Raw genomic sequence first — 27,705 nt, forward strand, 5'->3', positions numbered from 1 at the left:
AGAAAGCTAAATCTGAAGTTCATGCTTATTTTAATTCCCACTACTTATCCCTGTATAATACATAAAATTTTAACTCCTGTAATAAATACATTTGAACTTGAACAGGAATTTTTAAGAAGTTATTTCATTACTCTAAGGCCTATGGCAACTGGCCCACATGTAATTATTTGTTTGACCTCAAACAGGCAGATATTCAGGTATTTTTCTGCTTGAAGTGTTAGGATGAAAAGAGTCTTCGGTTCAATTTCAGTCAAATATCTAGATTAAAATTCTCAGCAAGATGCTAAAATAATAGTAGCTTTAAAAAATACGTATTACTTATTTAACTGATGGTTGAAAAAATAATTTCCCTCCCGCAAGTGTCATACTTTTGGAGGGTAAACTGTAAAGGCAATCAGAATCTAATGCTCTATAATGTGCTGACAAAGGTTTTTCACTATTAATAATTTTTGCCTTTGCCAATCCTTAGAAATCTTAAGCCTTTGAGCACTAAAATAATAAAACCAAAAAATACAGCAAATAGCTCTTCTGTCTGGTGTCACGAATATGTAAGATACTCCGAAAGAGGCTAAGAAAACTCTAAAGAGTTAAGCAGACACTAAGAGCAACTGCACCTGTCAGAGATACTGAAATTGGTGTTTCTGCTTTGCCTCATGTAATCATTCATCCAGACTGTAATCTGAGGTTTTATTAGAAGGTTGCTTCCCCCCTGCTGAGTAGGACAAAAAAATCAATTTAGACACAAATTTGATCCCATAAAATCCTGGTACGAAATTTAAATAACCTATATTTACATAACAAGTAAGGCTGTACTTCAGCCTATCACATTTCTCCTTGGTACAAAAGGAATATACATGTTCAGCAGATGAAACTATGTTCAGAATAGATTTTCATAAACCTGTCAATAATTCTCTACAGCATACACACCATATTCTCTACCAGTATATCCACCTTATTTATCCACTCTGTTGAAAAGACCTCCAGAATAATTCCTGAGTAAAATAACAGAAAATATTATTGCATACCATTGGTAGCTTGTGGACCCTTTAGGGAAAGCTTAGTTACTTATCTCTTGACTGTTTCACTCCCTGTTAGTTGGTATTGCTGAAGGATAGTTTGTTACAGTATACCGATAATATTTGTAAGAGAGAAAAGTGAAATCCTGAAATGCATGGACAGGAGGCAAGGAAGAAAATTAGCCCCTTGCTATACTGTTTGGGACTGAGGTCTTTACAAAATAAAGCTCTACACCTTCTGGGTTTGGTTGGATCATTTTTGAAAAAGTCACATATTTCATTCCTTAATAACCAAAAGGAGCTAAAGTGACTTCTTTCAAATTTTTATTTGTCCAAAGCAATTACAATTCATTCATGTCTTTGACAAATATTTTCCTAGGCCAATCTTGCCAGTGAAATATAGTATCTCACTTGTGGTTTTAATAAAATACTTCTGCTAGTGACATGTTTCACTGATGTATCTCTAAGAAAAGATACAACTCTGAGTTCATCCAAAGTCCTAACTGTTGAGGGAAAAAGAAGAATTGCAAATCTGAAACTAATGAGAAAAAATAAATAAAAACATCGTTGTCAGATGGTATAATTAAAGAACCTAAAAGTGCTTTACAAACATTCATGGTTATGCCATCCATCCAAACAGATAAATATTGTTTGTCCTGCTGTACAGATTTACAGAGTAAGGGGTGGCAAGGTTTTTTCTTACATCACAGTATGACTCGCTGGCAAAGCCAGGCAGAGGTGAAGCTGAAAATAAACTGAGAAATACATCTCAAGGCTCGATTGCTCATTACCCTACCCTGCAAGTATCTGATTTATTAAGATATCATTCATCTCATCAAGTCCAAGAGCACTGTACATTTGACAGTGCAAACTCCAAAGCATGCAACCTGTGACGGAGCATGATGCTCAGCCTGATGCTGCAACTACATTATATCAGCAAACACTGGAGCCCCATTTCTGGAGCCAGCTGCCCACAGTTCCTGTTCCGTAGAAGGGAAAAGAGCTCTGCAAAAAGCCTGAAGAAAAGCACTTAGATGATCAGGAGGTTAATCGCTTTATTTTTACCCATCATTTACTGATCATTTTATTTCCAGCGTTCAAAGGCAGTGTAAGCAACATGAGGTTGGAGTGAATATCAAGAAGTAGGGGAAAGTGAAAACTCTCCCAAGTACTACTAAAAAGCCATTTTTTAATTTTATTACAACTACCTTTCAAATAAGCAATAGGGAGAGAAGCAATGAGATTACCACTGTTACAGAATCCCCATTCACTCTTGCAGACTTAAAGGTCCTCACTGACACAAACAGGCATACATCATCTACATACCAAGCACCTAAATAACGATTTCTATAGACCTTAAGCACTCACTGAAATCTAAAGGCAGGTGCCTAATACTTTATGTAGCCTGCCAACTGTAGTTTTGGTACATGCAGTGGATGTAACTAGTATTTTCTGCTCAGAAATTATTATGGAGTTCTGAATTAATGTAATTATGCCATATCTTGTGGTCTGCAACACAACTGATGATGTTACAGGTAGTAATCATCCATCTCCAGAAACACTTTCTTTACCAAGTATCTAGAGAATGAAGATTACACAATACTTGGAACTTGAGTCTGCCAAAATAAGTTGTTATAAAACAAGTTGCACACCTCAACATACCATGTTGAAAGCAAGCAAGTTAAGTAAATACCATTCACCTCAGAATAAGCCATATACTCAAACAGACATGCTAGACGACCTGGATGGTGCCTAACTAATGCTGCATCACAACTTAGTCTGTTACATTGTCCGTCTTTGAACAGAGACACATTTACTGATCTGTCCAGTAGACTGCTCCTTTAAAATGGGTAGGACATTTTAAGCTCATTTAAACAACTAATGGAGAGAAGATGCCCCTGCCAGTAAGGCACCTACTCAGGATTTTCCCTGTGAACGAAAACTAGACAGTGGCAGACAAAATGTCCTTTTGGTCATGTATATTGTACAAATACCAAACAGAAAACAAAATAATCACTTAACATATAATTATAAAAATATGAAGATATTGGTTATGCCTTTTAAAATCACAGAGCACTGTCTACAGCCTATGCTGTAGCGCACACAACACCCCAGGGCACGATAAGCCCTTTATTAACGCTTGCAATAAAATGAACACTGCAGAACAATTATCCGCCATAGCCATGGATTTCTGAGAATCAGAGAGCTCTACCAGCAGCGAGCGTATACTCACAGGGTGTTGAGTCCTCAGGGGAAGCTGCTGTTTGCAGTAAAGTGGTGGAAATATTTTTCAGCGGAGTTTTCAGGTGATGTCAACAACAGGAAGGATGACTTTGAGCCAGATTTCCATTTCTCATCAGACGTGGCCTTAAAAGTTGGAAGAAGAGCGTTAAGCCTCCTCGTTTATGCTCCCAAACCCACAATTAAGCCCCCACGTAGATCCAGGCTCCTGCATCTGTGCAGCGGCCCGGGGAGTTTCCGTGTGCATGAAGAGGGGTCCCCTCCCCAGACCGTAATAAGGAAACAGTTTAATTACTTGGGCACTGAGTACTGATTTTGCAGGGCCCAGCTGCAGCCTCGCACAGCACCTGTCCGTCACAAGCGCTCCCCGCGCCGCCCCGGCCCCAGCCCCCAGCCCGCCGCCGCCCGCCACGACGCGCTGTCCCCCGGCCCCCCCAGCCACACGCAACCCCGGCGGGTGGGCGCGGGTCCGCGGCCGGGGGCCCAGGCGTGCCGGCGGCGCCCCGCTCACCTGCGGTCCGCTCGCGGCACAGGCTCCCGGTCGGGCGCGGGGCCGGGCACAGCCCCACCAGCTCCAACGGCGCCTCCGCCGCCCGGCTGGGGCTGCCCCGGAGGTGGCGGCGCCGCCGTGCCCGCTGCGAGGGCGACACCCAGCGGCCGCACCGTACGGGCGGGCAGCGCCCCGACAACCCGCCCCGGCCGAGGGGCCGTGACAGGGCGGCTCGGCCAGGCCTGCGCCCCGGCCCCTCGCAGCCATTCCCTGCCGAGGAAACGGGGAAGGTCGCCAGTGGAGGCGTGGAGCCACGGGCACATACCTGGTACCGGAGCTAACGCCGGGCAGGGGTGGGCTAGTGCGAGCCCGGAGCCAGGTCTTCACAGAATCACACAGAATGTCAGGGATTGGAAGAGACCTCGAAAGATCATCCAGTCCAATCCCCCTGCCGGAGCAGGAACACCTAGATGAGGCTACACAGGAAGGCGTCCAGGCGGGTTTTGAATGTCTCCAGAGGAGACTCCACAACCCCCCTGGGCAGCCTGTTCCAGTGCTTTGGCACCCTCATTGAGAAGTAGTTTCTTCTCCTATTTAAGTGCAACCTCCTGTGTTCCAGTTTGTACCCAATGCCCCTTGTCCTATCACTGGTTGTCACCGAGAAGAGCCTGGCTCCGTCCTCATGACATTCACCCTTTATATATTTATAAACATTAATGAGGTCACCCTTCTCCAAGCTAAAGAGACCCAGCTACCTCAGCCTTTCCTCATACGGGAGATGCTCCACTCCCTTAATCATCTTTGTTGATCTCTGCTGGACTCTCTCCAGCAGTTCCCTGTCTTTCTTGACCTGAGGGGCCCAGAACTGGACACAATATTCCAGGTGTGGTCTCACCAGGGCAGAGTGGAGGGGGAGGAGAACCTCTCTTGACCTACTAACCACCCCCCTTCTAATACACCCCAGGATGCCATTGGCCTTCCTGGCCACAAGGGCACAGTGCTGGCCCATGGTCATCCTGCTGCTTGATCACCAGCATGGGCTTGAGCGGGGCAATTGATTCACCACTGGCCAGGAACGTGGGGCTCCGGCTGGAGCGATGCTCCTGAAGAGCTGGGTGTTCTCCTGAACTGACGCTCCTTTGCAACTTAATTGTGGAAGCTCATAATAATTTGTGTAGGAGCAGTAGTGCCACAAGGCCAATTTCAGGGAGGCCAGATGCCCTTCCCTCCAGCAGGGAGCCAGCCAGCGGGCTTTGGAGTCTGGGCTGAAGGCCAGGGAACTCTGGCTGGAAAGCTGGCTGTGCCTGCTCACTGTCTCACCCACCCCTCCAGCTATGACAGCATCCCAGGAACCTTCAGTTCACCCGAGTCATGTACGTGTGGAAAATTATGTATGTACATCGGCAATTCACAAACTGGTAGGGAGACAAGTTAGATGGGACCATCTGTAGACGCCAGCACAGGAAAAAGTAGTTTGTATGAGTAGGCCAAGTAAAATGATGGAAGTGGGATCTGAAGAAAAAGGAGAAAGCAGAAAGCAAGCAGCCTGATCTTACAGGCACATCGCTTTCAAAGGCTGTTCCTCTGGCTCAGAGGCATTTTCAGGATGATGCCCTAAATGAACTAAACATTGAAGTATCACAGGCACTACCTAGGTATGTAACAAATATATTCTTTTGCATGTTTTTGCAGATGATTCTACTTACACATTTTTCACTAAACCATTACTATGGTATTCATCATTCTGTGGCAATAGTCACATCACAGGTTCCCATCAAAACCCTGGTGTTCCAAAGGAAAGATTTACTCACTGAATTTTGTGTTCTGACCATTCTCTGATCTCAGCAAAACTTTATAGCTTTGTCAAAACTACGACACTAGTCTGGTGTCATCACTGAAACTTGAATGTAATTGCTAAAATACATAACAATATGTTGTTAATCCTCACACTATAATTTTGTTTGCTTGTTTCTGTATTCAGGGGAATTTTATTTTGCTTGATATTGCGTAAAATTCTGATGTAGGAATAGAAGTATTCATGTGAGTAACAGTTAAGCTATATGTTAAATAAGTTTCATATATGTAAATGTTTGCAGGACTACTTTGGCTGTGTTTGATCATTATGATTGAGAAACAAGACATTAACATATTACAGAAAAAGGCTTTCTTGGCACTGATCTGCCACCAGTCTATTTAACCAAAGTTTTCCCCCTTTAACAGAAGCAGGATGAGGCACTGTCGTGAGTCTGTAAATCCCCTTCACTGTCTGGATGTCAGTGGGAATATCCTCTGTGCTTAATTATCATTAACCTTTTTTAATCCAGACAGCCAACTTTGTATTCTTTGTATTCTTCTGGATTTTTTTTTCTCACTTAGGAGAATAAATTAATGAGGGATTCCCTCAGTTGCCTGAAACACAAAGTATGTCATGTCCATGAACTGCAGCTCCCCGCTGACAAAGTCCAGTCACATCTAATATTGTACACGGCATATATTCAAAGACTCAGCCCCATGTCTACCTGCTCTCAGTACAAATCCTGTGACTGAAGGCTGGGTGCTGCTTCATTATGTGCAACAGGCTTCAAAGTTAAATGACGTGACAAAAGAAAAAGAAGAAGCAAATTAAAAGGCCAGGTGCAGAGGGGGTGGAGAACAACTTGGGAGCAAAGGAGGAACAAGTCTGGAAGCTTATGTAGAGTCCAGGACAGATTATATTGCCAAGGGGCTTGCAGAAGTGCTTGAGTCCTACTTGAAAAAACCTTTCTGGTGATGGGCCTGGAGTCTACATGGCTTAGAACCTGAAGCTGTGGTCAAGCAGGAGGTGACTGACGTCAGTATTGTGGGAAGAGCTGCACTGAAACCAGTTGTGTCATTTCTGAGCTTCTACACCCCGATTTAGTATTGTAATACATCCAAATTATTCTCTCTCTTTCACTGGTGATGTTTTGTAGCTCTTTGTATAAAAGAAACCTAATACAGCTAGTCAGATTTCTGGGCAAGACCCGTTTCCCATAGCTGACCTTGAAACTTAATAGCCCTTCTGCACAGATGTGGTGAGCCAGGGAGTTAGATGGTCCTTCATTACAGACCTGGAAACTCTCCTCTTTCCTTCGGGCATTTTCAGCAGATTAATGCCTCCTGGGACTGTCCCCAGACACAATACTGAAAACCTGACTGGTAAAAATTCCTGCTCCAAACTTCAGTCCTAATTCCTTGTAAGGGATTATAACTTTGAAGTGTTTCCCATAATCCTTTAATACATTGTTAATCTGTTCAAGCAAAGCATCCAAGCAGGTGGATAAGCTGAGAATAAAGAAAGGCATTTCAATAAATTTGCATATCGGTAGATTCGTCACGATGTGGAACATAAGAGGGGAATTTCTTCCCCTCCCTGGACAAAAGTGTGCCTCCATTATCTCAAGTGGGTTAGCACAGCCTGGAAGGCCTGGTGATGAGAAGACTGGCATACAGTGTAGACGTGGGAAGATAATCAGCTGCAGGAAACACGTGGAGACTCTGAACTAAGTCCAACCACTACATTGAATGCAAAGAAGGAGAACAGGACCCGAGGAGGTAGTAAGACAGAAACAGAAGAAAACGTGCTGCTGGAGAACTGAAAACTCGGCTGCCAGTCACCACAGTGGGCAGCGTGGGATGACAGTTGGGCTGACACATGCGTTCTGGTGCTTGTACCAGACAACGAGAACGTACTGTAAACTCCTGAGAAGGGGCCTGGGTGGGGCAGGTCTGTCTTCATGGTGCAGGTCTGGGGAAAGCAATGGCAGGCAGCCGAGTGCACTTCAGTGTGCCTGGAGCTTCAAAATCCCACCCTTTTCCAAGGAAGTTTCACTGTGATGCCTTTCTTTAGTCTTCCTTGTTCATCCAGAGCATTATTTCTAACACGATCTCACCCACACTGCAAACCGGGTGCCAACTCTCAGGGCCAGCTTTTGGGCTCGGTGCATGGTGAGGCTGCAGATCTGGCTGACCTCGAAGCCCCCCAGGAGGGCTACCTGGAATAAAACCGCCAGCAACAATTTCAGTGCTGTAGACTGGCACACCTGGCCGTTCCGCTCACACAGCCCGGCCCCCGCAGGCCGCGTCTCGCGTGTGTGCAGCGGTCCCACGGGTGTCTCCAGGGCCGGGGCGGGAGGCGGCAGCGCCCGCCAGGCCCCGCAGCCCGCCCGCCAGCTCTGCCCGCCAGCGCCGGGTGCCCCCGCGGGGCCGGGCCGGGCCGAGCGGCGGGCGCGGAGGCCCCGCCGGCCCCTGACCGGCCGCGTCAGGTGACGCGGGTCACGCCGCCTCCCCCGCCCGCCCGCTCCGCCGGCAGGCTGCGCCGCGCTCCGCCGAGCGCCGTGCGGGGGAGGGGAGCGGCGGCGGGCACGGTGCGGCACGGCACGGCGCCAGCGCGGCACCTGGGCCCCCCCGCGCCCGCGGCCAGGCGCGCCCCGAGGCCGGCCGGAGGCAGAGGGGCCCTCGCAGCCCCGCCGGGAGCGCGGCTGGCATGAGCCAGGTGCCGAGGAAGCTGCCGGAGGAGGAGGGGGACGAAGAGGAGGAAGAAGAGGAGGAGATGGTGGGCTTGGCGGGCTACGCCGATGGGGCCGAGTCTTTCTCGGACGGGGACGCAGAGAGCGGCGGCGATGAGGCGTGTGAGTGTCACCCGCGGCGGCCGCAGCGGCACCGGGGGCGGCGGGGAGCGGCGCCGCGGCCGTCGTGGGGCTGCGGGAGGCGGCAGCTGCTCCCGGAGAGCCGGGGGGTCAGACACCCGCCTCGGAGGGGCCTGCGGGCGGCAGCGAGTGCGGGGGTGGGGTGAGGCGGGGGGCGAGTGCGGGGCAGGGCTGGCCCCGTGTGCGCGGAGCTGGGGGCGAGGCGGGACGGGGCCGCCGCCAGGGTCTGGCTGCCGGAGGTCGGGCCTGGCTGCCCGGGTCAGAGAAGAGGGCAGGGTCCCCGGGGACCTGGGGTACGGCGGGGGTGAGCAAGGCACGAAGGGAGCCGGGGATAGCGGTGTGTGGGAGAGGAGGCGTCCGGAGGGAGGGCAGGCCTCGCTGGGGCCGGGGGTGGGTGGTAAGAGGCCGGGCTGAGCGGGGATGCTGCGGAGGTGAGGGTGGCAGGGGACAGGGTGCTCGTTGGGCGCTGCCGTGGGTCGGAGGGAGCGGAGAGCTCTGAGGCGAGGGCTGACAGGTAGCAGGAAGGGCTGGGGGGGAGGGAGGAGGCAAAAGAATTGCCAACAAATTGGTGTTTGGGACAGTCTCTCAGTATTTTCCACGTCTGGGGTGAGAGTTATTAATTAGTGGCCACAGCCTGGTAATGTGACTTGAGTGCGCCAGGGAGGCGGGGGGGTTGGGTGTCAGGCTATAAAAGGCAGCGGCAACACGCAGCTCTGTGTCCAGGGCTGCTCTGCAGCTGTAGATGTCAGTCCCCAAAGTGACAGACTCCGTTAAATGCCTGTTAAAGCTGTGTCTGGGCACATGAGGACCCGCATTACTCGCTGTGTATCTGTGTTAGTGTGGACGATGATGCCAGGAAGGACAGGCTCACCAGGAAAAGCAGCCTCATTCAGTAAAAAGAGGCAATGCCAGCACAGAGCCTGTTGCTTTCATTCAGAGCCTACATTCATTCTTCCGAGACGCATTTCACAGAGGAGCTTGGAGAACTCTCAGTGTCTCATGGCAAAAAAGGAATTGCATTTTATAAGAGCATAATAAAAGGCCACATGTTTTAAGGCCACTTTTATTATTAGCATGCAGAACGTTTCTTAAAGGCCCAAACCTACAGGCTGCCCTGGGAGTTATTGTATTGACTAATGTGATTTTGAGGGGAGGGGGAAAGTCCATGCATTGGATATCAACCTTCATGGTGAAAAGCTGTGGGATACCAGGATGTAGGAGCTGTAGCTGAGACTAACTAAAGTCTTACTTGAAACTGCTAAAAAAAAAAGCCTTTATTTTCATGCAGAGAGAATATATTTCAGCATATTCTTTTAGTGCTAAAATAACTTAGCATTTTCTGTAGAGGAGTAATCCGTAGTCTGTCCTCAGAGGAATTTATTTCGATATTTTTCAATAGGAACTTTGTTAGAATGCTAAAAATTTCAGTTGCTTCTTCATAGTTACACCAGAATGTTGTACTTAACAGAAATAGACCTTTACATCCTGAATAGCAGGAGAAGGCCGTCCACGCAGAGACCTTTTTTACAAAGGATTAAAACAAAGGGCCATTTTAACAGCCTAGGTCCCCTGGCTTTCTGTTTCATTCTGAAGTGTCTAGAGAAAGAGCCACAGGGCATCTGTAATGGAGGGGTTTGGAATTTGGGTCTGTGTTTTGTGTATTTAACACTGGCTGCAGGGCAAGGGGCTTTCCTTTTCCCAGTTTTTGTTCTCTCTCTTCCTGGATCTTTACATTAAGTAATCTAAAATTCAGTGTCACAGCCTCCACTTTCCTTTCTGCAAAGCAAGAATGGAAGGGACAATGTAATAAGAACACCTTCAATGCATGGCTGTTGAAAGTGAAGAGAGAAGCCAGACTTGAAAGTAAAAACATAATTTGTGCTTGTAGGCATACAGAGGATTTCAAAACATTGTATTGGTCATTTCTCACTCCATACTGGATTCTTGTCTCCAGCCTGAACCATATCTCTTGTCCTCTTCTCAATCTTTTTATTTCACACATGGGGTCACATTCAGAGACCTTAAAGCACTTAGTTTACAGAAAGGCTGGTCATATTTTTTATATATGGCATTACAAAGTATTTAGAAGCAAGGAAAGCCTCTGCAGAGCACCCAAGGAAGTAGCTGTAAGACATATCATTGCAGGGTGCCACACTTGTGGCAGCGTGGAACCAGGTCTTCTGGTTCTGAGACTTTTCTTTAGCCACAATAATTTCCTTCCACCAGGCACTCCTGCAATGTTTATGAACCCACAGTAGCCAAACAGCTTTCTTGGTTGCATATGAGCTTTTTCTGGTAACTCTTTAGGCTCAAGCCATCTATTAGCATTGAAGATGTTCATCGTATGTCTTCTGAAAGCCTGTTGACTTGAAGACGCTCCAAAGTGCTGCAAATATCACAGTCAAAATGCTTTATTTGAATGTTTGAAAATTGGTGAGATCTACAAATGCACCTTCCAACGTGACATCCCTGTCAGAGATGCCTGTGAAGCACTGATAGGCACCTGCCATGACAACTAATTGCAGCTGATGTGGAATTCAGGATGGCCTCCAAAAACTGTTTTAGTTAGCAATATGTCTAATAGCATGAAGGAGATATTAGAGTATTCATTGAGTACTGTGTGTCCTGGTGAAACAGGTCAGGACTGCTGTGTGCAGTTCTCAACTCCTCAGAGCTGGGCACTTCTGCATGTTGCAACACATGCAAGTTGCACTCCATAAGCAAGAACACAACTGCAATTACAGAGATTTTGTAAGGAATTGAGTGCTTCTCTGTGGGGAAAGTGCTTTTGGATTTAAGTTTAATTTGTGAATACTTCAAAGGATACGGCCTCTAAACAGTGTGACTTCTGTTCTCTATGGCTGCTTAGAAAAGCCGAAATATGAAGGGCTGTTGGTGTGCATTAGAAACTGGCATTTTATTACATGCACTCCTGGCAGAATTGAACAAAGCAGGAAATGTGTTGCATCTCACAATAGGGAAAATTATCTTTGCCATTGCAGAATAAGAGTTTAGTGTTTCTTTTAGGCATGTTATGATCTCACTCAGCGTAGCCTGGGAAGTTGCAGTGATACATCTACTGGCATTTCTGTGGCAAATTAAAGGAGTTGTCATGTACTCTGCAAAGGAATGTGGGCAGGCAGCGCATCGTCCAGTTCCTTTACATATAAGGTAATCTCTTAACTCTCTCGCAGAGGAAAGCGCTATAGCAGCATTGCTATCTAGTCAGGTTTAGATGACACATATTTGCATGTCCCTCTCTTTGAACTGGCAGGATTTCAAAAGCTAAATAACAGTCTTACTAGCAACTGTATTTTTTTAGTATGGCTTTAATATAAAGCAATTTCTAGTAAGTATTACAGTCCGTAAAAATCTAACAGCTTGGAATAATTTAATACAACAACGTTAAACACCAAGTTATTTAAAATATTTTTTTAAATACATGTGAGGTTTTGGCCTGTTTCTTAAAGAGAAGGGAGTTATATAGGTAGCCTGTCTTACGGTTGTCTCATCACTGATCAGAACTTTGGAGACTACTGTACACCTTCAACCAAATTTGGACTAAAGACATCTCAAAGATTATTAAATTCCCTCAAGTATGGAAACTGGCATTCAGAAGTGAGGAGCGACCAAAAGGGAAGTATCCTCGGAGAAAGAGGCAAGCAGATACGCATGTTCTGTGTGGCAGCAGCTGGCAGAGTGGTGTATGCATGTGGACAGTCTAGCCACCTAGCATGGGTTTAGCTCCAGATCAGCCACAGCCTGTCATATCTGTTACTTGGAGGATATGTCGTAAGACATACAGAGGGAAGTTGGTGTTATTGTGGTAGGGAGAGGAAGGGGACACAAAGTACAAATCCATAACAAATTAGACCTTATAAGTTCTGTTGTGTACAAAGCAAATGGGAGTTTTAAAAATTTTTTGAAACATGCAATAAAGCCTCAGCCAGAAGGCTGTTCTTTATATGCCTTTATAACGTATTTTATTTGGTCTAGTTCTTATAAAGCTCTGAATAAATTGGTTTCCCTTCTGATGGCCAAAATGCAAATTGCATGACGTATGGATATATGCACATTAATGAAATTGGAACTATGCATTTGGTGGCTGTGGAAAATTTGCACGTTAAAGAAGGGAGTGGGATGGAGGAAACACCATTAAATCCTGTACCTTTTGTTTGCTTTATTGGCAAGACTGCACCCCCAAAACACAAAATATTGTTACATTGTCCTAGAGCAGATGTTTATTATTCCTGTGTAGGTGTGAAGTATTGTAGACACATGTTTCTTGCAGCCACAGGAGAGTACTGTCACTGTTCAGGTTGGTAGGAAGAGTAGAGCAGCGTGTTGACTGTGGATCAGCAGAAGCTGACTGTAGCTGCATTAGGAGAATGATGTTCTTACAGAGTTACCTGTTGCTGTCTGTTTGAAGGGGTTTCACCTGTGTGGTGCTCCAGCCTGGCAGTGTTTCGTGTGTACTAGTTTACAAGGGCACAGTACGTGGTAATGCCCGTCAAGACCTTTCAAATGTATTTAAAATGGGTAGGATCCTACCAATAGTGAGTTTTCAACTGCTGTCCGTCACTGTGGTGACAAGAGCCCACATGGAGTGGTATGGCTGCTCACAAGCCAGTAGATGGTGCCAAGAGGATGTTCTGTGCCAACACTGCAAGACCTTCAGTTGATAAGCCCTGATTCTCCGTAAGTGTAGCTCAGGAGGCACAAACTGAGGTGAACAAGGTTCTGTACGCTCCTGGCAGGCACATCCTGCACTTGCATTTCTGGAAATTGTGAGTGAGGCTTGAGGAACACAAGAGGATGGATGTGATCACCATCCCTGGGTGCAATACATGCTCCAAGGCATAGGATTCCTTCAGGCTTTCCAGGTTTTTCAGCCCATAAGGCTATGTAATAAATCAACAGGTACAAAATGTTGTGGCTGAGATTTCTTGGTCAGCATTTTTGTACTTTTGGAGTAAAGTTGATCCCTCAAAGTATGCAGGGCACATGGAGAAAGGATGCATATCAACAAATGCGTGCCGGTTTTCTGCAATTCAAAATTTCTCCCAGCAGAAAAAGACAAGGAAATGCAATTATGTTGTGCTCTGAATGATGTTGAATAGTCTGTGCTGCAGTGGGTGGGAGGTCTGCCTAACAGCTACTGTGTTTAGCCTTGTGTCTCATCAGCATTTTAAACCTGAGCACTGTGTGCTCTGAGCCTTACCCTGCACATTTAGCCTGGGCAACTAATTTTTTTTCATTGCCTGTGTTTGATACTGCAGACAGGATATCACAGAGTGATTTAAAAACTGTTCACGTCTATGTGCAGTAGTTTTCAGCTGGGACATTTCAAAGTTATGGCCCAACTAAATACAGCAATTGAGACTGCTGTAGTTGTTTTGATTAGAGATACGTGAAGCTGGTGTGCTTACAGGTACAGATAGCCATACACTCATGTCCTTACAGATATAACAGTATAGTTTACTCCCATAGCTGCCTTTGTGCTAATATAACTGCATCAGCGCTAGAAAATGTTCTGTTTCAGTGGTACCAGTTTCAAACTGGGGTAGGTAACACAATGAAATCACTGTGTTCCCAGGCCTTTGTTTTGCAAATAGGCAGGGGATATGCTATAATCTTATTTATTGGATAACAAACTTTTACAAGTTGTGACACAAATTATTCAATAGCAGGTGAAATCCTAACTACCTTAGAAAAGGACTCCTCCTGAGCTCAGTACCGTGTTGTAAGCCCCAGCATAGAGGAATTGTTTGCCTGCTGAGTTATCCCCATAGCTCCTGGGATATGTGATTTAATTTATTTTAGAGGAATGAAGCCTTCATGTAGCCTTAGGAAGATCACACAGATGCAACTGACACAAAATTACTCCTTCCAGCAGTGAGATGTAGCTATCAGTTGACAAGGATATTTGTTACTGCATTATATTTGTTGTAAGTTGGGTTAGAATGTGTGTGGGATGGTGTTAATTACAGTAAAATTAGGTATTTTAGGATTTCTGTGTGTGATAACACGTTTTTCACATACAAACTGAGTGATCAAACCTTCTGCAGTAGTATCTGTCTTGCAGATGAGACATAGGTTTTCTGATAGTAAGGGGCAAGTAATTAATTTAAAATGCCTGTAGCATTGGCCCCTAAGCTTAAAAATTGGGAACATTTGCATAACTCCAAGTAAGAATGTAACGAAAATAGATGTCAAATGCATGTTATCTGACAGGTATTAATTATATTGCCATAGTATATGACTTTTCTTGTTGTGTGGTTTTATTCAGTCTTGGATTTCAATGATCCCTTCAGTACTGAAGTTAAGCCAAGAATCCTGCTCATGGGATTGAGAAGAAGTGGGAAATCTTCCATTCAGAAAGTTGTCTTTCACAAAATGTCACCAAATGAGACTCTGTTCTTGGAGAGCACAAACAAGATCTGCAGAGAGGATGTTTCCAACAGCTCCTTTGTCAACTTTCAGATATGGGATTTTCCTGGGCAAATTGACTTCTTTGACCCTACGTTTGACTATGAGATGATCTTCAGAGGCACTGGAGCACTGATATTTGTTATTGATTCTCAGGTAAAAAAAGGTGGTTTAAGCTACCTTTTTATTTTCTTCCTTCAGCAATAGACAAATGGGTTGAAAAGCACAATTTTTTTCAAAGCAAATAAATAACTTGCATCACAAAAACACACATTAAAAGAAAGTAATTAAAACCTGAAAAGCTGCTCAGTTATTTTTGATCTCTCTTTGCAGTATGTTCGAAAGTTAACTGATTTGCTTTAGCATCTCAAGGTTCTTGCTTAGACTCCTAAATACTGAGAACATGAGACTGGTGCTCATGCTGGCTGGAGGATCAGGCTTCTACTTATAAGAAATAAAAAAAAATAAGCTGCTGTTGAACTGTAGTAATATTTAAGTATCCTAAAGTTTTATATATATTTTTAAGAATTTTCCTACAGTTGTAGCTTTTTCCTTCATTAGGATGATTACATGGAGGCATTAGCTCGGCTGCATCTTACTGTGACCAGAGCCTATAAAGTGAATCCAGATATCAACTTTGAAATCTTCATCCATAAAGTGGATGGTTTATCTGATGATCACAAGATCGAAACGCAAAGAGATATTCACCAGAGGGCAAATGATGACCTTGCAGATGCTGCATTGGAGAAGATTCACCTCAGGTGAGAAAAGCTGCTGTGCAGCGCATCTTAAAGAGGAGAACAACTTACTTGACAAGCTACTATTTTCTGTTCTCTTGAAGCAGCAGGCAACAAGTTGTTGGTACATGAAGGAAAAGGATAATCAGAGACATTGCATTTGACCTGAGCCAAACTGAGTGTTATATTTCTGATTGCTGTCTTGGAAGGAAAGATGTACCTAAAAACAAATAACAAATATGCCAGAGTCCTACCAGTTTTTGCTGCAGCTGCTGCCGTGAAGTAAGTTGCTTGGGCAGTGGCAGCAACACGTAGAGCTCCAGCTAGCAGAGTGTAAATGCTATTTACATCATTTTTACCTTCTTTGAAACTGCTCTGCCTTACAGTCCCCTCCCAATCCGTAGTCCTCCTTGCTGCAGCCTGCTTGGAGCCACTTGGGAAGACAGGTGCTGTATCATTGCCTTATATCTGCTGATAAAGCAGGTTGTTATAGAAAATAATGAAAAATAGTGGAATTCTGCAGACTGGGAACTAGAGGACATGACGTTGTCATGTCTTTTTTAGCATTTAAACCCAAGTACAAATACATTAAAAAGAGAGACCTGCTCTGTGACCATGCCAGCTCTTTAGAGCTCTTAACAGCTTGACTGTGTCATTACATTGATAAATGGGTCGACAACTTTCAAAAAGTAGATCGCAACAGACATACTCAGTAATATTCCTTTCCTGCAATTTGAAAAATATTTTCATAAGAATACCAAGGTGGGAACTGCATCATGAAGTTCTTCATTGAGGTCTGTTTTGCAGTGTCTAGTGTTTGTTTGGTTTTTTTTGGTGTAGAAATGAAGTCCTATGCTTCAATCATAACATGTGACTTTTAATCACAAGAGGTAATTGCATAAGTGTAGGCACTTGCTGTTTGACAACATTTCTTTTCACTCATATTATGAAAGGTACATCATGTTCACAGTATGTGGCTAAAAGGAAAATGTGGTGACCTTTTTTCCAGCTTTTATCTGACAAGCATATATGATCATTCTATATTTGAAGCATTTAGCAAAGTGGTACAGAAACTGATCCCGCAGCTCCCAACACTGGAAAACCTGCTTAACATCTTTATTTCAGTAAGTACTTGTTATATATTTTGTCTGTAGATCTGGCTATGTCCACCGTGTGTGTTCAGGTATTCTGTTCACTGCCTTATAAGAGATTATGAGCAATGTGAACTCTCAGAAAAATTAACAAACCTTAGTTGAAATGCACCCACGTGCAGCTTGGCCTCATCTCCCTGTCTATTCCAATAGTGTTGCTGAGCTGGAGAGGTACAGTATTTCCCAAATTACATCAAGTGGGTTTCAGTTTCCCAAATTACATCAGCCATCTCTTTTCTGCTCATACATTAATCTGAATGTTGCAAAGGTCTGTGCTGCATGCATTTGTTTAAGTAGTACTTAAAAATTGTGTAAATAAATTCTCAAAGGAACATCAGCTAACCTGACTTCTTATGTAGAGCTTCCTAGAATTAATTCTACTTTGTATCACAGTTTAACCCACTGAAGAAAATCTTCTCTTCTTGAAGTTTTTAGAGATAGAGTCCATCACAGCTTCCACAGTTACTCCCGAGGCCAGTTAGAGAGCTTTGTATATCTAGTGGCTTGTTACCACTCTGGAGGTAATTGCTGCTCCGGGGTTCCTGGAGGTGTGGTCCTTTTGTCTCCTTTGTGCTGGTTCTGACACTTACCTGTTTCCTCCTGGAGTCACTGACACACACTAATGCACTGTTTCACCTAGTTAAAAACAGGTCACTGAGGAATCCAACATCCGCTTGTTTTGGCACCAGATAAAAGATGGGAACGTGTGGCCATGAGCAAAGGGGAACACAGTGAAAAGGGATAACTCCCCATTTTGGTGGTCGTTAGGTCATAGCAGCTCCTGAAACTGTACCCTTTCACACAGTATTCTAATTTTGCACCTTGCATCTACCATCAATTTGTCAAGCTTCAATTTGGAGCAAGGTATTTGCTTTTGCCTTTTTGTGGCTTTGAAGTACTGAAATTATTTAATATCATTCAGCAGCCTGTAAGATAAAATTAGGCTTCACAGTTTCTCAGTGTAGGGTGTGAAAATGGAGAGAGAAAACAGTTGGATGTGTTGCTGAAAGGGAGAGCTAGGATTAGAGGAATGTCTTTCCAAAACTTACTCTGTTACTATTAAGAAACAAATGATGCTATTTCGTAATGAGTGGTTCATTACAAAGATTCGTTTCTACCGAAATGACTGGACTGTGTACCAGTTATCATCCAGTCTTGAACTCTACTTATGACAGAAGGGTAATGAAGGAGTTCATGACAGCAGTTCTGAAGCAACTGGATATTGATTATGCTACACAGCCTTAAAGAGAAGGCTGAGTGGTAGTCTTCCTTGTGCCAGGGTCACCTCAGTCATTGTGAGTCCTATCTCTGTATGAGGTCTTCTCACTGTTTGGAGTCGGTGAAGAATTCAGCAAACCACCAGATGAATCGAGTACAAACTGCTTCCTGAATGACTGGTGACAGTTGTCTCTGTCTCTGGAACACCCAGAAGGCAGCTCCAATAGTATCTAGAATATCAGATGTAATTTGTAAAGGAGAACAAGTCTTTCAAATGAATGGGAAGTCCAAAAAAGTGTGAGAGGTATTCTATTTCCCCTATTCAATAGGGGAAACAGTCTCAGACTGTTTCTTAGCTCCAAATAGAGCAAAATCCAGTTTGTTGATGACCTCTAGCAAGGTGTAGCTGCATCTCTATGTCCTCAACATGCTTGCTGTCTGGTTTTACAAGTATCTTCTATCGTTAGACAGGAGACTCGGAAGGACTCTATTTGCAACCATGAGAAGACTGAACTTTATTCTCCAGCACAGAATTAGGTAGCAGATGCCTCTTTGGCAACTTAGTGACGACAAATCTTGACATGGATTTTGGTCATGCCTTACCTCAGGAAGCCAGTCTGCTGGATATCAGAGTGTGGGTGTGTTGATGTTCTAGTTTGGGTTTTGCAGCAAGATTCATGAGGATTTGCTTTCATTTATGCCATAGAAACTTCCAGCACGAAAAGCTGATAATTACAAAAATACATCTGTGATGACTCTTGAGTTCACAGCAGGTTTTTGCCTAACTTTATAGTGCCACAGTGTGTTAGCTTGTACATTTGAGGAACCAACAGTGTGATAATACTGCTTCTACGTTCTTTAATGTAACTGCTTGTAAAGCGTAAAATAACGGTTGGCATTCAGAACCCCTGTAAATCTTACCTGACTAACACTCTGTCAGCTTCACATAGACAGATGTCTGGTTTTTAATTATTGTGGCCTTACCAAGCAATCAACTGGTGTGACGCAGGAATGTGGATTTTCATTTTAAGGTTGCTGGGGGTTTTTTGAGGGATGTTAAAAAATACACATTAAAAGCAATGAGTTATTGTGGTAAAAATAAAATTAAGTACACTTTTGTTTGTTTAATTATTTAATTTTCATAATCTGTAAATTCAAATGTAGTATTTAAAGTTCATTCACAAAAATCTGCTGTTTGCCACAAGACCTTTTTAGATAACTACAAAATTCATTCCTAAGTGTAAGTGACTGGTGATGTCCTGTAAGTTCTTTTAAAAATTACTTTTGTAGGGCCAAATTCTGGGTTACTTTTCATACTTTCTAGAGGAAAAAGTTAGGCCCATTTACCTAACCTAGGAATTGGAGTAATACTACCAGTTGTACTGAACCCATTCCATTTGAATTACAGAAACTGCCTTCTACTTGATCAGACTCAAGATAGTTGGCAAACATGGCTTGAATTTCAACTACCTCATGGTTTTTACTTATCCGAAATAAAATCTCATATATTCATTGCTGAAGATTTTTCTCAATGACTCTCTGGGTTCAGATTAGCCATGGAATACTCTTACATCAGTGCAGAGTGCTTGATAATGCTTCTAGCACATGTTGCATCTTCTTTCCAGGCTGCAGGGTTGTGTCAGAGGTGACTTGCTTATTCTGGCCCTGCTGTCATTGACATAAATGGCAGCTGCTGGCCTTTGTTTCTCTAATAAGGAACCCTCCTGCTCTAGCAAGAGAAACAGTTGATTTCTTATTGTCATTTTCCCTGACTGCGAATTAATGACATAATGTCTCTTTGAACGGTATTTTTTACCCACTGTTTCCTGATATATATATATTTTTTATTGACTTGTAATTATTGTTTTTACAGTTTGGTTTTTTTTTTCCTTGAGTAATTGAATCACAAACGTTCTGGCAAATCTTTTGCTTTTTCAGTTAAAGTTGTACTAAAAACCCTGGCAAACTTTTTAAACTGTCATTGCAAGTACAGGCAGGCTGCAGCAGCCACAGGTCTGAGATGAAAAAATCACTTCTCATATTGTTGCTGTCATCTTAATAATTTAGGGTACATCTTACCTGTGCAACTGAAAACAGCACAGTCTCTCTTTAGATAATACAAAATTTTAGAATTGACTCCTTATGAATGACACTACAGGGCTTGAGTTCCAATTTCTTTTGTCTAAAAATATGTGTATTTTCAAATACATATTTTTGCAATGAGTTATGGCTATATACTTACGATATTTGCAGGTGAATCTTGGGATTAATCTTATTTGACATCACCTCTTGAAGTATGTGAGGTGCTGTCAGAATTATTATTTAAAAATTGAGAGAACTATTACATGTGGCCAGAATAACCAAAATAAATATGCATACATTTTTGTTCTTAGTGCTCAAAGAACGTAGGCTCATATAGCCATGTAGGCTGAAAGGGACCTTTAGGGATCAACTCCTGCTCAGTCACACCAGTAGGAGCAGGTTGCTCATGGCTGGGTCCAGTCCAGCTTTGTGTATCTCCAAGGATGGAAACTCTAGAACCTCTCAGGTCCGCATGTTCCCAGCGTTTCACCACTTCCATCCTAAACTTTTTTTTCTTGTATCTAGTCAGTATTCTAGCTTGTGCCTTTTGCCTTTTGTCCTTCAACACTGTAGCACTGAGGAGAGTTTGGCTCTGTCTTCTGTGCACCCTTGCAATGAACCTTTTCTTCTTTGGGCTGAACAAGCTCAGTTCTCTGAGACTCTCCTCGTACATCATGTACTTTAGCCCAGGTACCTAAGGTATCCACAGTGTATACTTTGTTTTGAATAGTTCTTTCATGAAGGAATTACTAAAATGTGCCACTCATAGAGTCTTTTCCATGATGAAATGCAAGAAATTCGCCTCTCTACGCTATTATTACTGATGGGTGTTTCCAGTCTTAGTTGTATGTGTGATCGTGGCAGAATTAAGCTTCTTCAAGAAGCAAATGCCCCAATTGCTGGCCATTGTTCAGTATCATACCCAGGGGTGACCTTTTCCTGCCTGTTTCAGGAAATTTGAAAAGTGAGAGGATCACTTTAGATTCTTATGTGTTAAATAGTTGACTTAGGAAAGAAGAAAAAGGAAAAGTTCTGCAAGTACACAGGAAGCTGAAGCTGTTAAAACTAGTTAGGGGTTTTCAGTATGGTTTTTGGTAGTTACAAAACTGTTGTGGCAGCAGTCCCAAACCATATTAAAAAGGGAAGGCCATAAATGGATAAAATTTGGTTTGATGGGAGAAAGTTGCTTTTTTTCCTGTGTAAGTGGATTCTGAAGCATATTTTATAGCTTGAGCTTTAGCAATACTGGGAAATTGCCCTTTGTGTTCATGGTGGGACAGCTGCCCAGGTGCAGTCCCGTGATACCAGCAAGCAAAGCTACTGTTTTTGGTTAAACGGTACACGTTTTCCTCTTTTCTTTCCCTAAGATGCAGGGGCTTATGGCAGTTTGCTTATCTACACTGAGAGCATGAGCTAGCATTCCTGGCTGGCCTCTGAGAGCTGCGAATACAATACATCTCCAGTACAGAGAGAGTCTTAATCAGCTTGGCAGGACGACAGGAACATAGCTGTCATCACATCAGCAAGCCTTAGAATTACAAACATGGCTTTAACCACCAATACTACATGGAAACTGAAAGAGCACCGTCAAAATGCTGGTCTTTCTTTCTGTGATCTTAAAAGATGTTCTAAGGAACCGGATAGTAAAACAGCTACAGACCCTGATGAGACAATTTCTTAATTTCCTTGAGAAATTAGTTCCTGAACACTACTGCCTTCTTCTTTGTCCATCCTTTCTTTTCCTTGTTTCTACCTTCTTATATGTCCAGCTAAAATAACTTTAAATTACATCTCTCTTCTTATGTCCGTTGTTACAATCAAAAACCCAAAAGATTTGTCTTGGAAGACTCCTCCCCCCCCATTTTTCACTGAAAAAAAAAGTGTAATCTCTCCAGATGTTTTCCAGAGAGGGGAATTTTGGGACTGTATCTTGGCATTATGTCTACTCAGAGGCAGAAACTGTTGGAAGGTCTGTGAGCATTGTGGTTTGCTACAAATATGACAGTGCTGTATGTACAGTTCCTTCAAAATGAGCTTGATTGCAGCTTAACTTCTACTTCTTCAGCCTAGGTTTTTGTATAAGAGGCAAGTAGGGGAACAAAAAAGCTTGGTATTAATTTGAAGACATGGCTTCCATTTTATTTTTCTTTCTTCTTTTCTTAAATAGAATTCTGGGATTGAAAAAGCATTTCTATTTGATGTAGTCAGTAAGATCTATATTGCAACGGACAGTACTCCAGTGGATATGCAAACTTATGAACTCTGCTGTGACATGATTGATGTTGTGATTGACATTTCTTGTATATATGGGTAAGTAAATTGTTAATGTTTTCATAAAACTGTGTACCTAGAGTCTGAGTGGCCTCAAAATTAGAATGATGTGAGTATAAACAATAATGAGAATGTTTAATTTGCCAGAGTAATTTGCCAAGACAGGGGAGAAGGAGGAAACAGCAGGCCTCTGAGGTACAGATCCCCTGCCAGCAACAAGTACTGTTCCCTGCCCAGGGTCTTTTGTGAACACTTTCCTCTTTCTATGCTAATAATTTTATTTGGAGGAAGGAGTGGGAAGTAATCAACCTAAAATAAAAGGAAGCATTATCTTTTTATTGCCAAGGGATGAATTCAACAGAAAGATGCATCCCAAAAAAGTGGGGCCATATTTAGCTTTCTTTGATAGCTAGTGGCCTCTACTGGCCTCAGAGAGCTGCTTCACTCTTGCTTCAATTCTCTCTTCATCCTCTTTTTTCCTACATGATCTTTGTGGGTTTTATTTTTTTCAGTTTCCCCTTCTTATGCAGTAGCAACTGGAGATCTCCTGGGGTAGCATGTACATCTCCTTGGAAGTTATGTTTAAAATGGCTTGGCCCTTGGCCAAATGTGATGCCAGCTATTCCTGTGGAAGGCAGAGGCAGATAAAAAGTTAGTGCATGAAGATACATAGACTTGTAGGGTAAACCACAGTGTGCTTAGACTGTGGTAGTCTTTGGTAGCCTTGCATTCTTACCCATTGATGGATATCCTGCACTCTTGGAGAAAGTACAAGGGAGGATCCTAACACAGATGTGCAATACGCATTAGAACTTTAAAAAAACAAGAGATTTTTGAATACGTTTCTAAAATTTCTTCAGATTGTATATTCTACTCTGTGTTTCAAATTTTGGAGTCAAGTCACTTCAGTAACTGTACAAGAACTTGAGTTTTACAGAAGTATACAGTAAAGGATGCTCATTCTGTGGCATTTTTTTGTACCAAGATGCTGCTATGTAGTTAAAAAGAGTATGCATTTAGTTATTATCTGTACAACATCACTTGTGGGGAGCTCTGTTCACAAAATGTCACCCTGCCACTGTCTTTGTGTAACCATTTAGCATTTATCACAAGAAATCTGCTTGCTATAAAGACATTTTGTTAGTTTCTCGTCTTTTGTTCCTGGAGCATCTGTGGAACTTGCTACCTTAATATATTATTGATACTCATTGTTTTGGGAGTTCAGTGATTAATTACCCACAAGATCTGTGTCTGGATTCAGGAATGAGTCTAAAATTACAAGGGACAAAACTAATACCTGTGTGGAGACAATCAAAACCCACCTGGATGCCTTCCTGTGTAACCTCATCTAGGTGTTCCTGCTCCAGCAGGGGGATTGGACTGGATGCTCTTTCGAGGTCCCTTCCGATCCCTGACATTCTGTGTGATTCTGTAATACAGTGATCATCATGACACATTATCTGTGAAGGAGAAATTTCATGAAATGGTGTTGCAAAAGCCAGCATCTCGTGAGGAAAGTCTCATGATGGCTTGAACTGTGAGTCAGCTACCACTGCTCAAGCAAGGTTACTGAATTTGGAATTATCAGCACAGACTTACTGGTTCACATGTTTTAGATAAAGTTGTAATATAGTGCATTGATTAAAAGAAAACACAGCCTTGTGGAAAATGGTTGTTAACTAACAGAGCTAAAAATAAGGCTCCAGTTCAGGGACTTGGCAAACAATTTGATTTCTAGCCCTAGATCTAAGATTTGGTGTGTGATTGGACAAATGGTTTAATCTCTATGTCTTCTTAGTTCACACAGCGTGTAGTTTGAAGAAGAGTCTCCTTGAAAGGCTAACATGAAAATTTCATAAAGTTTGAGATTATCTGGTGAAACTACCAATGTGGGTATTTTTTGTTACCGCATTTCTTGTTTGTTTGAATATTGTCCTTTAGGCTTAAAGATGATGGCACTGGAACTCCTTATGACAAAGAATCAATGGCAATCATAAAACTGAACAATACAACTGTCCTTTATTTAAAAGAGGTGACGAAATTCCTCGCTCTTGTTTGTTTTGTCAGAGAAGAAAGCTTTGAGAGAAAAGGTATTTTTCCCTTTTCTAGTACTGCATTACTTTTCCTTTATGTTAGCGAGTTAATGAATTAACCGTGGTTGTCATTAACTGGTAACTGTCTCTAGACGTATCACAATATTAAAAGTAAGTAGAGCTTGCCAGAGCATACATAACATGTTTAAAGGCATGAAGTATTTGTGTTGGCATTAAGGTAAAATGAAATCATAAATGTATTTGACAGCTTTCTGATATGAAGGCTTATGAAAGTTTACATCCAATGCAGTAAAGCTTCCATCTGCAACAGTAGAATGTGTCAGTTTATCTTGGCTAACGTCGATTTGTAGCTGTTGATGCCAGAATACGCATTTGGAACAGCTTGCATGCCGTAACTAAGGGTAAATTATTGAAACTGGCTGATAGAAGTATGTTCTTGCTTTTCTCATCTCTGAAAGGAGGCTTTTAAAAAGCTTGGGATCTAGGTGGGTTTCCTATTTTGCAGTTGAAGTGTTTAAAGTTCCTTGGTTATCTCTCTGACCCTGGTCAAGGTCAATACTGAAAGCATATTTTGTAACTGTTCTGCTCGCTGGCCTGTTGTTCACTGAGTTATTGGTCTTAGTGGAATGTCCGGTGACCAGAACTGAGTGGTGGAAGAAAGTGCTATGACCTGAGCCTGTGTCCCCATCCTGTGATGTGAACTCACCAGCAAGCATTGGTGTGTTTGTGAATGCAGCACTCACGCCGTGTCTGCTGGGCCGTCTGACAGGCTATTTAGCTTTTGTTTTATAGAGCTGCTCAAATTTCTCTTTCATCCCCGTACCACCTTTATTATCTATGAATGTTAGATGTGGTCACTTTTTTTTCTGCTATAAGCATAGGAAGTACAGACCTACTAACAACAGTTTCAGAAAAGACACTGTGTTGAATAAACACCCATTAGGTTTGTCCACAGCTGTGTCAGGTTGTTGTGTCTGTATAGTTTGGAACACTTTGTGCTGTAGCCTGTACTCCTTTAACAGTACCGTTCTGGTATTACAATGCAGATTAGCTTTTGGTGCCTGGTGACTTCCACGTAATACTTTATCTGAACTCTAAGGAGAGGGAAAATAATTCCTGGAAAAAAGAGTGTGACATGGTGGATTTAAACCACTTAAAATATGTATCATCTCCTGTTAGGGAGAGTGAAGTGGAAAACACTGCAGTATTTGAGTTAAGAAAGCTTATGGCATTGACCTTGAGTGAGTTCATAAGCTCAGTACCAAAATTCTAAAATTGTATTATGATACTACACAATTGTAGCACCCAGTAAGTCTTCCAATTGCCTACTAATATGGCTTTACAGCTTTTCTGTGGGATCACATTCAGTCCACTCACATGGTAATGCTATCTGCCTGTTATGTATATATGTAATCTAACAGCGTGTCTACTGTGTTATTTTTCAGTTACAATGTAAGATGGAGTATAGCTGTCTGTTATTTGGTAATATTTCTATCAAGTATTCATTTAAGAGCTTATGAGTTGTCAAAAATGAAAATTCTTTCATTACTAGATGCTACTTCTTTTTTTATCATAGTCTGTAAAGCAAATTTACAAAATGACACCATAGTTCATGACATTATGACATTTTAATTTTTCTGAGCACTTCTTCAAAACTCTTTGTTAAGTTAAAACTTTGTTATCTGCTAATAAACTTCTAATTGCTTTCTCTTAAGACTAATAAGCATATTTAATATTGGCCATAATATGAAGCTATAATGCTCACGGGATTATTTGTATTTATCAAATGTGCTTTTGCTTAGCGCAGAAAAAAATGCCTGGAAAATTCACTGATTATGACCTCCAGAGAGAGAGTGTGATATTTCACTGTGTGTAGAAAATAACCATTTTTTTCATTACTTAATTTGTATAAATGTCTTGATTAATATGGAAAACATTTCTGTCTCTGTAGGATTAATAGACTACAATTTCCATTGTTTTCGAAAAGCCATACAAGAAGTATTTGAAGTAAGAATGAAGGTAGTAAGATCTCGAAAACATCAAAGCCACATGCAGAAAAATAAAAGACCCACTCCCAATGGGACACCACGAATGCCACTGTAACTGAGGTTTTCTGGCAACGTAGCAAGCAAAGTTTTTGTGAAGTTGATGTGACTTCTGCATCTCATTGCACTGAGTGAAGAGGAAAACAAATGGAACTGATGTATTATATGAATTATCCCTGAATGTTCAGAAAGCACTGTTTAAATATTTTTATCCAATCAGTTTTTTTCATATAGTGAGCACTTTGAGCAAAATGTTGTATATATAAGCATTGAGGTGAACACTTGTAAGAATTTTCTTAATATATGCTGTAAACCTTTTTCATGTCATATTAAGAAAAAACAGCTGTGACAGAAATACTGGGTACCTAATTTGCACTTTTTTATGTTTTCCTTGTGGAGTTGGACTTTGATAAACTCAGTTTTTATGGTGATTTTGATGCATGGTGTCAGGTAAAATGTATGCTGTAGTTTATTTACCTGCTACAATCAAATTGGTTAGTAAACAATTAAGAAAACTTGGTGCAATGCTTTTTAAAATTTGTGACAGCTAATACCTAACATACAGATCTAATTTCGTATATTTTTCAATTTGTAAATTGAATAATTTTGAAGTATTACAGCAATAAGCACCTTACCAGGGATCATAACTGGAAGGTAAATATTAGCTTTTATAAAACAGGCTTTTGGCCAGATTTCATCCGGAGTTCTCCATAACACTGGTCATGCCCTCTGTTGGGTCTGGTTTTATGATTTACCTCAGCATACACCACTAAAATACCTTTCTATAAAGATAATTGTTTTGTAAAATGGCTTTGTGTTGCACCGGTATTTTTATAAGGTTTCGGAGGAGGGTGTTGTATCCAAAAGGTTGAATTTACATTGTTAAAATTTGTTTTGAGAACCTGCACATCTACAGTTGGTGCCGTGAAGAATCTGTATTTATTTCCACCCTGACATTCTGATGTACTGATAGAAGTCCTAAGGATGTGAGCACTGGGTTCTGATTCCCTATAATAGGGGGTACATCTGTGACTGAGATCAAGTAGAGACCATTAAAATGAGGACTGGACAATTACCTGCTGTAGTAATCAGCTTACATCACTATTTTTTATTTTAATATTGAATATGGGCAGACTTGTCACTGGGTCAGCCAGGACAGCAGAGTACTCTCAAATGTAAAAACAAGTAAAACTTGCTTTCTGAGTTCTGTATTCACTCGTTTTGTTTAATCAATGATACAAAATCGTAATTTCTAGTCAGAAGAGGAACATTTTTTTTCCCCAGTCCTACTGCAAACCAATTGC

At 42.3% G+C, this 27,705-nt stretch overlaps 2 protein-coding genes across 10 annotated transcripts in view; one reads left to right on the plus strand and one right to left on the minus strand.

Annotated features, from left to right (window-relative positions):
• ANKRD6 (ankyrin repeat domain 6) overlaps positions 1–3,885 on the minus strand; it is a 106,675-nt gene extending 102,790 nt beyond the window's left edge. For 5 of the 6 annotated variants that reach the window (XM_071806764.1, XM_071806771.1, XM_071806769.1 and 2 more), the window contains exons 1-2: positions 3,769–3,885; positions 3,250–3,383 (exon numbers count right to left, since the gene is read on the minus strand). The gene's annotated coding sequence lies outside the window, so the exon portion shown is untranslated. Of the gene's footprint in view, positions 1–3,249; positions 3,384–3,552; positions 3,635–3,768 lie in introns of those variants that run through there. The other variant, XM_071806763.1, reaches the window with a different exon arrangement.
• Positions 3,886–5,185: 1,300 nt separating this feature from the next.
• On the plus strand, positions 5,186–27,604 carry RRAGD (Ras related GTP binding D). 4 transcript variants are annotated; one of them, XM_071806774.1, is made up of 8 exons: positions 8,268–8,396; positions 11,442–11,585; positions 14,704–14,999; positions 15,405–15,604; positions 16,590–16,704; positions 22,199–22,341; positions 24,244–24,392; positions 26,308–27,604. In XM_071806774.1, exons 3-8 carry the CDS (start codon positions 14,757–14,759, stop codon positions 26,457–26,459), a joined length of 1,002 nt encoding a protein of 333 aa, XP_071662875.1. In that variant the 5' UTR covers positions 8,268–8,396; positions 11,442–11,585; positions 14,704–14,756; the 3' UTR covers positions 26,460–27,604. The 4 variants fall into 4 exon arrangements, with proteins under 4 accessions (XP_065691108.1, XP_065691110.1, XP_071662875.1 ...); XM_065835036.2 differs by lacking the exons at positions 8,268–8,396; positions 11,442–11,585 and adding an exon at positions 5,186–5,402; XM_065835038.2 differs by lacking the exon at positions 11,442–11,585 and having other exon boundaries at positions 8,135–8,396.
• The last annotated feature ends 101 nt before the right edge of the window (positions 27,605–27,705 follow it).

This window comes from Patagioenas fasciata, chromosome 3 (genome assembly GCF_037038585.1).
Source record: "Patagioenas fasciata isolate bPatFas1 chromosome 3, bPatFas1.hap1, whole genome shotgun sequence".
Taxonomy (NCBI): Eukaryota; Metazoa; Chordata; class Aves; order Columbiformes; family Columbidae; genus Patagioenas; species Patagioenas fasciata.